At 43.4% G+C, this 12,500-nt stretch overlaps 1 protein-coding gene across 1 annotated transcript in view; it reads left to right on the top strand.

Annotated features, from left to right (window-relative positions):
* The window catches only part of cacna1ab (calcium channel, voltage-dependent, P/Q type, alpha 1A subunit, b), a gene marked incomplete at both ends in the record, with an annotated part of 374,254 nt that overhangs the window by 299,006 nt on the left and 62,748 nt on the right, over nt 1-12,500 (top strand). Inside the window, 1 exon segment of the mRNA XM_083635466.1 lies at nt 9,995-10,111. Coding sequence (XP_083491592.1) covers nt 9,995-10,111 — 117 coding nt within the window.

Genomic DNA, 12,500 nt, shown 5'->3' with positions numbered 1-12,500 from the left:
CAACTGAAACCAGTAACAATATTGCCTTATAGACACACATGCAACTGAAACCAGTAACCATGTTGCCTTATAGACACACGGCAACTGAAACCAGTAACCATGTTGCCTTATAGAGACACACATGCAACTGAAACCAGTAACCATGTTGCCTTATAGACACACGGCAACTGAAACCAGTAACCATGTTGCCTTATAGACACACACGGCAACTGAAACCAGTAACCATGTTGCCTTATAGAGACACACGGCAACTGAAACCAGTAACCATGTTGCCTTATAGACACACACGGCAACTGAAACCAGTAACCATGTTGCCTTATAGACACACACGGCAACTGAAACCAGTAACCATGTTGCCTTATAGAGACACACGGCAACTGAAACCAGTAACCATGTTGCCTTATAGAGACACACGGCAACTGAAACCAGTAACCATGTTGCCTTATAGACACACATGCAACTGAAACCAGTAACCATGTTGCCTTATAGAGACACACGGCAACTGAAACCAGTAACCATGTTGCCTTATAGAGACACATGCAACTGAAACCGGTAACCATGTTGCCTTATAGACACACATGCAACTGAAACCAGTAACCATGTTGCCTTATAGACACACGGCAACTGAAACCAGTAACCATGTTGCCTTATAGACACACATGCAACTGAAACCAGTAACAATGTTGCCTTATAGACACACATGCAACTGAAACCAGTAACCATGTTGCCTTATAGACACACACGGCAACTGAAACCAGTAACCATGTTGCCTTATAGAGACACATGCAACTGAAACAAGTAACAATGTTGCCTTATAGACACACACGGCAACTGAAACCAGTAACCATGTTGCCTTATAGACACACACGGCAACTGAAACCAGTAACCATGTTGCCTTATAGACACACACGGCAACTGAAACCAGTAACCATGTTGCCTTATAGACACACACGTCAACTGAAACCAGTAACCATGTTGCCTTATAGAGACACACGGCAACTGAAACCAGTAACCATGTTGCCTTATAGACACACGGCAACTGAAATCAGTAACCATGTTGCCTTATAGACACACGGCAACTGAAACCAGTAACCATGTTGCCTTATAGACACACATGCAACTGAAACCAGTAACCATATTGCCTTATAGAGACACACGGCAACTGAAACCAGTAACCATGTTGCCTTATAGACACACACGGCAACTGAAACCAGTAACCATGTTGCCTTATAGACACACACGGCAACTGAAACCAGTAACCATGTTGCCTTATAGAGACACACGGCAACTGAAACCAGTAACCATGTTGCCTTATAGAGACACACGGCAACTGAAACCAGTAACCATGTTGCCTTATAGACACACATGCAACTGAAACCAGTAACCATGTTGCCTTATAGAGACACACGGCAACTGAAACCAGTAACCATGTTGCCTTATAGAGACACATGCAACTGAAACCGGTAACCATGTTGCCTTATAGACACACATGCAACTGAAACCAGTAACCATGTTGCCTTATAGACACACGGCAACTGAAACCAGTAACCATGTTGCTTTATAGACACACATGCAACTGAAACCAGTAACAATGTTGCCTTATAGACACACATGCAACTGAAACCAGTAACCATGTTGCCTTATAGACACACACGGCAACTGAAACCAGTAACCATGTTGCCTTATAGAGACACATGCAACTGAAACAAGTAACAATGTTGCCTTATAGACACACACGGCAACTGAAACCAGTAACCATGTTGCCTTATAGACACACACGGCAACTGAAACCAGTAACCATGTTGCCTTATAGACACACACGGCAACTGAAACCAGTAACCATGTTGCCTTATAGACACACACGGCAACTGAAACCAGTAACCATGTTGCCTTATAGAGACACACGGCAACTGAAACCAGTAACCATGTTGCCTTATAGACACACGGCAACTGAAACCAGTAACCATGTTGCCTTATAGACACACGGCAACTGAAACCAGTAACCATGTTGCCTTATAGACACACATGCAACTGAAACCAGTAACCATGTTGCCTTATAGACACACCCGGCAACTGAAACCAGTAACCATGTTGCCTTATAGACACACACGGCAACTGAAACCAGTAACCATGTTGCCTTATAGAGACACAGCAACTGAAACCAGTAACCATGTTGCCTTATAGACACACACGGCAACTGAAACCAGTAACCATGTTGCCTTATAGACACACCCCGTGAGCTGGGCTGAGGGTTGGGGCATAAACTATACATTTTCCATCTGGTTTATAGTTTTACATTCTTGTAACAGCGTTAAATCTTTTGGCTTTTACATATCTTGCTGCCAACATAGTGTAAATGGTACAAACTGATTAATAATGCCGACAGCCATAGAGACTAGCAATTTCAAGGCTAACCAGTTAGCTGTGAGCTGCAAGTATACGGATGGGCCGTGCGCTCTGTGTGTGTGTGTGTCTGTGTGTGTGTGTGTGCGTGCGTGCGTGCATGCATGCGTGTGTTTATAATGGGTTTCATTCCATAATCCATTCTGAGTATTAAACAAAACAGATGAAGGCATTCTCTGTAACGGTACGGTAGGCTACTCTTTAAAGGGCTTGAGAGAATAATATTAATTCTGTGTAATATTCAGGAGTGAGATTTACATTACTGTCATCAGTTTTCAGTCATTTCACATTGCAATGTTCAAATCTCTCAATCTGATTTTGGAGTGAAACCCGTCATATGAAATTCATGTCCTGTTGTGTGTCTATGCCTGTTAACTGTTATCAGTAGGTCTATCTGTGTGTTTTATATAGTCGATGTTATCAGTAGGTCTATCTGTGTGTTTTATATAGTCGATGTTATCAGTACTGTATGTCTATCAGTGTGTTTTATATAGTAGGTTATCGATGTTTAACGTTTCAGCCCTTCTCTGTTGTCCAAATACAGTAGTAATGGAAGTGTCCAACATACGTAGAAATATGGATTTGTAGTTCAGGATCCAGTTATGAATGTATAGCAAAATGCCTCTCTGTCCTCGTTGTTTTTGTTATTGAGGCCTGTAACAGTCAACAAGCACTAACAGCACCATGACCTATGAGCTATTCAAGCTGACAACATTGGCCCTAAATGTGACCTTTGCTACCTTTGCTACTGACTCCAAAACAACAGAGGCTTCCGGGTGATGTAACGCATGCACCTCTAGCAGCCATGTTGGATGTCCAGGCAGCCCTGCTGTGTGTCCCCAGTATTGGGCAACAGCAATTGAATGCAAAGTCAATGGGATTTTTGTATGGGGATTTTGGTGAAATGTCTGAAATAAGGTATGTGGTTAACAAAAGTTTATGAAACAGCGAACTTCGTGTTCAGCAAGATAATCTTCAAAAAATGTTTTTTTTTCAATCCTGATCTTCAAGAAAACGCTTCAAAAGTCAACTTAAGTCAAGCCTGTTTCACAATTAATTTGGAAGAAAATCTAGCTTATCAGACTATTCACTTTTGCTTATAATATTACTGAATGAATTGAACAGATTTTCATATCTAGTACCCCCAAATAGATGGTAAATGGTAAATGGCCTAATAAATAGGCCTAAATTGCTATTGCTATTGCTATTGCTATTGCTATTTGGCCTAAATAGGCCAAATAGATCAACATAGGCCAGAGTATAATTTGATATGATTATGTACAGATGTCTATGCTGTAAGTGGGAAGCTAACCTCTGAGCAGATATTGCAACGTCGTTGTCTTTGCTGTGCTAACTTCAAATGAATGTAAACAATATAGTGAAATTAAATGATTCCTGGATTCCCACAAGGACTAAAACCTCGGTATCCGATGACTTGATACTGTAGAGCATCAGGGAAGGGCTGAACCTTTGTTGGATCATTGGCTAACTGTTGTTGACTTGAACTTGTGTTTCACAGCCTTTTGACGACGCCCATAATGATTCCGTCTTCCTCTTCTATCTCTTTACATGCTTCCTTTAAACCTCTCTACTTTGTTTGGCGCCCTATGCCCCTCCCCCCCTTACTTCTCCTCTGATATAATCCATCCAATCAAAATGCACTATGAAATCCTTCATCGTGTTCTCCATCCATGATGTGTGGTGGTGTTGGTGCTGTGATGATGATGATGATGATGATGTGCGTTTCGCCCCATGCCCCTCCCCCAACAACAAACCTCACGCCCTCCTTTAAAAAAAAAAACGTCTCTCACCCACTCACACTGTACCGCAAATTATAACCAAAAAAAATCTCCCTCCTCATTCATCTTTCTACATCTTGGCATATGTAGAATCTGGTTGGTTTGTAATTTATCTCTCAACGCTTCCTGCTGCATCCTCATTGGTCATGCGTACTCCCCACCCGCCCCCACCTGGTTCCTTACCCACCCCCACCCCCTCTTTGACCACACTTAACCCCTGACACCCTGTGATCCCAGTGCATGCTGATGATGACTTTCCACCTTTGAGTGGTTTATTTGTCGCCACTGTAAGAATTTTTTCCAAAGCCATAATATATACACATCCTTGCATACAACATACACACTGCACACACAATCACGCTCCTGTAAAACACATGCAAACGTAGATGTGCACTAGAGCTACACACTGTACAGGGAACTGTTTTGCCCTCTGTGCCACAGTACCTGATTCAGAATCCTTTCACTAATTGCCCAGCCAGCGGTGTTGTTAAAATAGAATAGGAATACCTATTAGCAAATGATGTCTGGTTACTGTACCTGCCAACATTATTTTGTGTACATTTTCATTTTCAATCATAACTAAAAACATTTTCATCTGATAATTTTCACATAAATCACCTCAATAATGTTTTGTACGTGCACTCCAGGGTGTATCAAACGGGTGTTGATTATTCATTTTAAGAATGGTGTTTACCTGTTTTGGCAAATGAACTGTTCATATATACATTCATAATTAAATTGAAATTTTTGGCAACAGGATTGTAGAAGTATTAACATGTCAGTCACCATGACACCACTTACACAACACTTGGCTGGTGACTGGTCTCACCTTGCCTTCACATATCAAACACATGGCCACACTCTTAGTGCAGCCAGATGAGTGAATGTTTGAGTCAGATGATTTGATGCTTGCTCCTGCCCCCTGCTGGTCTGCATGCAGGCTGTTAGTCTCCTCCAAAAGGATGCTGGCATGCCATGCCATGCCATGCCAAGCCACGTTACTGCCTGCACCAAGGCTGCATGCTAGTCCCTCCCTCACCACCCACCCCCCCCCCCCCCCCCCATCGCCCTCTCCTCTGCCTTGCCTGTCAACCACGGAAGGTCGGGCTTCACCGGGGACCTCGGCTATTGGCTGATCTGTGGCACTAGCACTGCAAACAACCAGGACATACAGTACTGTACTGTATGCTGCTTACTACTAGCCTGGAGTCCACCCCTAAATATCGCTCGTTTTCATTTTCACTCATACAGTATTTACTTGTCTCCATTTGGATTGAGCTGTTCTTGGGACTTGCAGGGTTCCAATGAAGACGCCTTTAGCCTGCTATTAGCCTGTTTACATGCTTTGACATGAAGAGGCCTTTAGCCTGCTATTAGCCTGTTTACATGCTTTGACATGAAGAGGCCTTTAGCCTGCTATTAGCGTGTTTACAATTTACATGCTTGGACATGAAGACGCCTTTAGCCTGCTATTAGCGTGTTTACATGCTTTGACATGAAGCGGCCTTTAGCCTGCTATTAGTCTGTTTACATGCTTTGACATGAAGAGGCCTTTAGCCTGCTATTAGCATGTTTACATGCTTTGACATGAATAGGCCTTTAGCCTGCTATTAGCATGTTTACATGCTTTGACATGAAGAGGCCTTTAGCCTGCTATTAGCATGTTTACATGCTTTGACATGAAGAGGCCTTTAGCCTGCTATTAGTCTGTTTACATGCTTTGACATGAAGAGGCCTTTAGCCTGCTATTAGCGTGTTTACATGCTTTGACATGAAGAGGCCTTTAGCCTGCTATTAGTCTGTTTACATGCTTTGACATGAAGAGGCCTTTAGCCTGCTATTAGCGTGTTTACATGCTTTGACATGAAGAGGCCTTTAGCCTGCTATTAGCGTGTTTACATGCTTTGACATGAAGAGGCCTTTAGCCTGCTATTAGCCTGTTTACATGCTTTGACATGAAGAGGCCTTTAGCCTGCTATTAGCCTGTTTACATGCTTTGACATGAAGAGGCCTTTAGCCTGCTATTAGCATGTTTACATGCTTTGACATGAAGAGGCCTTTAGCCTGCTATTAGCGTGTTTACAATTTACATGCTTGGACATGAAGACGCCTTTAGCCTGCTATTAGTCTGTTTACATGCTTTGACATGAAGAGGCCTTTAGCCTGCTATTAGTCTGTTTACATGCTTTGACATGAAGAGGCCTTTAGCCTGCTATTAGTCTGTTTAGATGCTTTGACATGAAGAGGCCTTTAGCCTGCTATTAGCGTGTTTACATGCTTTGACATGAAGAGGCCTTTAGCCTGCTATTAGCGTGTTTACAATTTACATGCTTGGACATGAAGACGCCTTTAGCCTGCTATTAGTCTGTTTACATGCTTTGACATGAAGAGGCCTTTAGCCTGCTATTAGTCTGTTTACATGCTTTGACATGAAGAGGCCTTTAGCCTGCTATTAGTCTGTTTACATGCTTTGACATGAAGAGGCCTTTAGCCTGCTATTAGCGTGTTTACATGCTTTGACATGAAGAGGCCTTTAGCCTGCTATTAGTCTGTTTACATGCTTTGACATGAAGAGGCCTTTAGCCTGCTATTAGTCTGTTTACATGCTTTGACATGAAGAGGCCTTTAGCCTGCTATTAGCATGTTTACATGCTTTGACATGAAGAGGCCTTTAGCCTGCTATTAGTCTGTTTACATGCTTTGACATGAAGAGGCCTTTAGCCTGCTATTAGTCTGTTTACATGCTTTGACATGAAGAGGCCTTTAGCCTGCTATTAGCGTGTTTACATGCTTTGACATGAAGAGGCCTTTAGCCTGATATTAGCGTGTTTACATGCTTTGACATGAAGAGGCCTTTAGCCTGCTATTAGCGTGTTTACATGCTTTGACATGAAGAGGCCTTTAGCCTGCTATTAGCATGTTTACATGCTTTGACATGAAGAGGCCTTTAGCCTGCTATTAGCCTGTTTACATGCTTTGACATGAAGAGGCCTTTAGCCTGCTATTAGCGTGTTTACATGCTTTGACATGAAGAGGCCTTTAGCCTGCTATTAGCGTGTTTACATGCTTTGACATGAAGAGGCCTTTAGCCTGCTATTAGCGTGTTTACATGCTTTGACATGAAGAGGCCTTTAGCCTGCTATTAGTCTTTAGCCTGCTATTAGCGTGTTTACATGCTTTGACATGAAGAGGCCTTTAGCCTGCTATTAGCGTGTTTACATGCTTTGACATGAAGAGGCCTTTAGCCTGCTATTAGCGTGTTTACATGCTTTGACATGAAGAGGCCTTTAGCCTGCTATTAGTCTTTAGCCTGCTATTAGCGTGTTTACATGCTTTGACATGAAGACGCCTTTAGCCTGCTATTAGTCTGTTTACATGCTTTGACATGAAGAGGCCTTTAGCCTGCTATTAGTCTGTTTACATGCTTTGACATGAAGAGGCCTTTAGCCTGCTATTAGCGTGTTTACATGCTTTGACATGAAGAGGCCTTTAGCCTGCTATTAGCGTGTTTACATGCTTTGACATGAAGAGGCCTTTAGCCTGCTATTAGCGTGTTTACATGCTTTGACATGAAGAGGCCTTTAGCCTGCTATTAGCGTGTTTACATGCTTTGACATGAAGAGGCCTTTAGCCTGCTATTAGCGTGTTTACATGCTTTGACATGAAGAGGCCTTTAGCCTGCTATTAGCCTTTAGCCTGCTATTAGCGTGTTTACATGCTTTGACATGAAGAGGCCTTTAGCCTGCTATTAGCCTTTAGCCTGCTATTAGTCTGTTTACATGCTTTGACATGAAGAGGCCTTTAGCCTGCTATTAGCGTGTTTACATGCTTTGACATGAAGAGGCCTTTAGCCTGCTATTAGCGTGTTTACATGCTTTAGCATGAGTGGAGCAACTCTTTGCTTCATTGATTCAGGAATGGTTGTGACTTGAAAATGAGCAAATGTGACTGTAGAGGTAAAAGTACTCAACTACCACTGCGGAGACAACCAGGTTCAATTCCCAGTAGCGGTACTGTAGTTGTGGCTCAGTCAGACGTTCCTGTCTGCGGGTGGGAATGCAGTGGGGTATGAGTCTTGGCACTAGTGCCTCCTCTGGTCGGTCGGGGCGCCTGTTAGGGGGAGAGGGGAACTGGGGCGAATAGTGTGACCCTCCTAACCCCAGTTGAAAAGAAGCAGCTGGCGACACGTATCGGAGGAAGCATGTGCTAGTCTACAGCTCTCCCCAGATGGGCAGAGGGGGTGGAGCAACAACCGGGACAGCAGGGGGAATTGGCCCAGTACAATTGGGGAGAGAGAAAAAAGCGAAAAATTACAAAAAGAAAGAAAGAAAGAAAGAAAGAAAGAAGATAATGCTTTACCTTCTGTTTTTTGAGATGCGGGGTTGGACTAGGCTAGTTTTGAAAAGAAAGCCTCCCCCAAAACTTGGAACTGTCAAATAGAGTGCCACAGACTACCCTAAGCCATTCCCCTTTGGCCGTGCGTGTGTGCGTGTGTGTGTGTGCGTGTGTGCGTGTGTGTGCGCGTGTGCGTGCGTGTGTGTGTGCGTGCGTGTGTGTGCGCGTGCATGGTTGACAGGCGCATTGCACTGTGCTCCATCTTCTGTGGCCTGCTTGTCCCCCAGATATCAGTGCATTTGGTTCTCTTAAAAAAAGCCTTCTGCTGTACCTGATTGGATGATGACCTTTTAGATTCTTTGAGTTATGATTTACATGATTTTCCTCCTCTCTCTTTATTCCTCCTCTCGTTCTTTCTTTCTTTCTCTTATTCTGTCGTTTCGTTGTCGTTTCCTCTGTCTTTCTCTCATTTATCTTTGTGTCTAGTCAGTGCTGTTACGTTTACAGTTGGTTATGTTATGTTTTGTTGGGTTTGGCTCGCCCCCCCCCCCCCTCCTCTCTCTCTCCCTCTTTCGCTTTGGGTTTCCATCCAGATATATTGCAGATTTTAGCAGAATTTTCAGAACATCGGCATTTTGCAAAATGCAAAATGATGTATGTTTCGATCCACTGCTGTTGTGCGAATATTAGGAGTTGATATGTGCTTTGCAGGCAGCGACACCGAGCTCCATGAAAAAGTTCAATTCATTTACAGTTCTTGGTTATCCACAAAGCTGCAACATGAAATTGGATTACCAGGCGCCACTCTTCAATTCGGCACATACAGTAATCCACTGAGCAGTTACTGTTAAGTGAATAAAAATCTCAATTCTAGAGGTAAATCACGCGTTAATCCCGCGGTCTTCAGTTAAAACGCAGGCGGTTTAAACCTTCAACTTGTGCCTAAATATGTGCAGCTTATTAAGTGTATTTCATGCATGCCGACATGTAGAGTGCATCCTACTGATTCACAACGAGCTTTCGTCATGTTTGACGGTCGAGGTGGCTGACGTGTCTCGGCTTGACTTCTACTCAGTCAGCAAGGCAACATGATACGCATGGTTTTTGAATGGAATTTGGTTACTTGAGGGTTCGGTTAACCGGACAACGGAAGATTCGCTTTATCTGCTTCCGCTGCACTTACTCGCATTTACCTTTTATCGATACGGCAACTTTTCCACCTCCCCCAAACGTGAAACCTTTCGCGATATTTGAGTTTTTTTATTTTATTTTGCAGTGTTTCCGCTCAGGCGCAACTTGAAAATGCGGTGGAAAACAGGTGGATGGAAACCCACCTCCTGTCTTTCTCCTGTCCTGCTCCCCCCTCGCAGTTGGTTTTGGTTTTTGTGTTTGGTAGAGAGGTAGTCTTGTGGAGTGTGTTGGCTGGACAGTGACTGACGCCTGTTCCTCTGCTGTAGAACAACTTCATAAACCTGAGCTTCCTGAGGCTGTTCCGAGCCGCGCGCCTCATCAAGCTGCTCCGCCAGGGAGAGACCATCCGTATCCTGCTCTGGACCTTCGTCCAGTCCTTCAAGGTCAGCACTCGTCCACACATAGGACCATATAGGATTTCCACAATGCAGAAAAAAAAACGGACGGAAGCATGGAATTTGCTAATAAAAATTGCATCAACTGTACAACATGGAATATTGCAGAATTTTCCACAATTTGTCTGAAATTGATAAAAGTCGGCCTAATGACATAATTATTGCCGTAACCCAAATGATTTCATAATGGCAAAATAGGCCTAGAGAAATTATTCTGTTTTTGATTGGGAGTTTTTGAGAGGGGACCCTTACGTCACTTCACAACTTGTTTGTCACTTTGAGAAACATGTCGAAGAGGCTGTCCCAGAGAGCAAAGCCATCAAAAACAAAACAAAAAAATATCGATCCTAAATTCATATTTAAATGGAAAAAATGAAACAGAATTTGAAAACAAATAAAACAAATTTCATATAGTCATCCACACACACACACACACACACACACACACACACACACACACACGCATGCATGCACGCGCACACACACACACACACACACACACACACACACACACACACACGCACACGCATACTCACACACATAAGCTCTAGCAATGTGAAACTGATGCAAATGAGGGATATTATATGAAAGTTACAGTTTTATTGTATTGTGTCAGTGTTGGGACTAACACGTTATTAAGTAACGCGTTACAGTAACTAAGTTACTTTTTGCGGTAACGAGTACTGTAACGAATTACTTCATCAGTAACGTAACGTACTTACAATTATTGCGGTTTAAACAGGCTCGTTACTCGTTACTCCACGATTCTGTGCGGGACCTACAGCAGCGAGGGTAGAGAGGAAAATGCGAGTCTGACGGCGGTCTGATGAGGAAGTAGGCTAATCGTGCGGCACTTCTATACTTTCTAATGTTACTGGACCAAATTCTGATAGTGAAACGGGTCATTTTGCGCGAGCTGTGTTGTGTACGGTAACGGTGTTCACTTCACACCGCTTGGCGAGTCAGCAGCATGGAGCCCTCTCCTCCTCGCTTCTCTCAGGCTGTCTGTCACCAGTGTCCTGCTGCACCCAGGCAAGCACAGCACTCGTCTCTCGCTTACAGATTCCCCTCGCGTTGGAGGGTGTTCACGGTGTGTTTCACGTTGTTTGGTCATGAAATGGGGAAAAAATGCCTGCAAGTCTGCTGCCTTTTGGAGATGAACTGCTATTAAAGGCAGCCGCGACGAGCGGCTGCTTTGGGGCTCTGCTCTGTCCCTATCTGCAGGCAGTGCTGGGCTCTGCTGCTCACTGTCACTCCACTTTTACAAACGGTAACCACAGTGTTTATGTTGTTCAGCCAGGATATTATAGACTACTGATACAGTTGTTAATTATACAGTGCCAAAAGTGTACTGGCTACTTTTTGAAGGCAATAATAAATATGCCTCAATGTTGTCTTGTCCCACACTGTGCTACAGCAACCCCAAAATAATGTGTGTGCATTAATAAGAGAATTGAGAGTTAAAAAAAAAGTAACTCAAAAGTTACTTTCCTAGTAACTAAGTTACCTGGACAGTAACGAGTAACTTAAAGTAACTGAGTTACTTTTCAGAGCAGTAACTAGTAACTGTAACTAAGTTACTAATTAAAAGTAACTTGCCCAACACTGATTGTGTGTACATGTTATGAGTTCACCCAAAAATAAAAATTCTGTCATTATCTAATCCCCCCCATGCCGATGTAAGGACGACACACACACACACACACACACACACACACACACACACACACACACACACACACACACACACACACACACACACACACACACACATACACATTCACTTGCAATATATCCTTCACATGCGTTTATAAATGTGAATGTATGCACACACAATGAATCCTTACATCAACACTTAGGCTGGGTTCACACCGACGATGCCTTGCCTTGCCTTGCCTTGCCTTTACCCACGCTTTTTAATAGGCGTCCGTTTTAGTCAACGAGGCTGTGTACACCGGCCGCCTGAGCGTGAACCCTGCGTGTACCCACGCCTTGCCTATGCCTTGCCGATTTTATCGAATAGGCGTGAGTTCTATTTTGAAGCCGACAAGGCGCGTGCAGGCAGGCTTCTTCTGTCAAGCCATGAAAGAAAAACGCACAATATCCGTCGGAAATGGCAAAATCAACTGAATTTCAAAATAAAATTCAGTTACTACAACATGTTGAGCAGAGACAGAGAGATTGACGGGTGGCTATCACGTGGGGCTTTCTCCCCGTCGGCAAACAAATCTTCATGAGAGAGAATAGCGACCGAAGAAGCAATGTTGTTGTGTGCCAGGCTGCCAGCACATATTCTTGCAAGATCACCTCTCTAAAATGTCCGACTATAGTCAGACCTGGTTATACATATCCAGCATCAATAGAACATTAAATATAT

The sequence above is a fragment of the Poromitra crassiceps genome (assembly GCF_964638095.1).
Source record: "Poromitra crassiceps genome assembly, chromosome: 4".
NCBI lineage: Eukaryota > Metazoa > Chordata > Actinopteri > Beryciformes > Melamphaidae > Poromitra > Poromitra crassiceps.
Note: the sequence above shows the minus strand (reverse complement) of the source record. Positions and strands in the feature narration are given on the sequence as shown.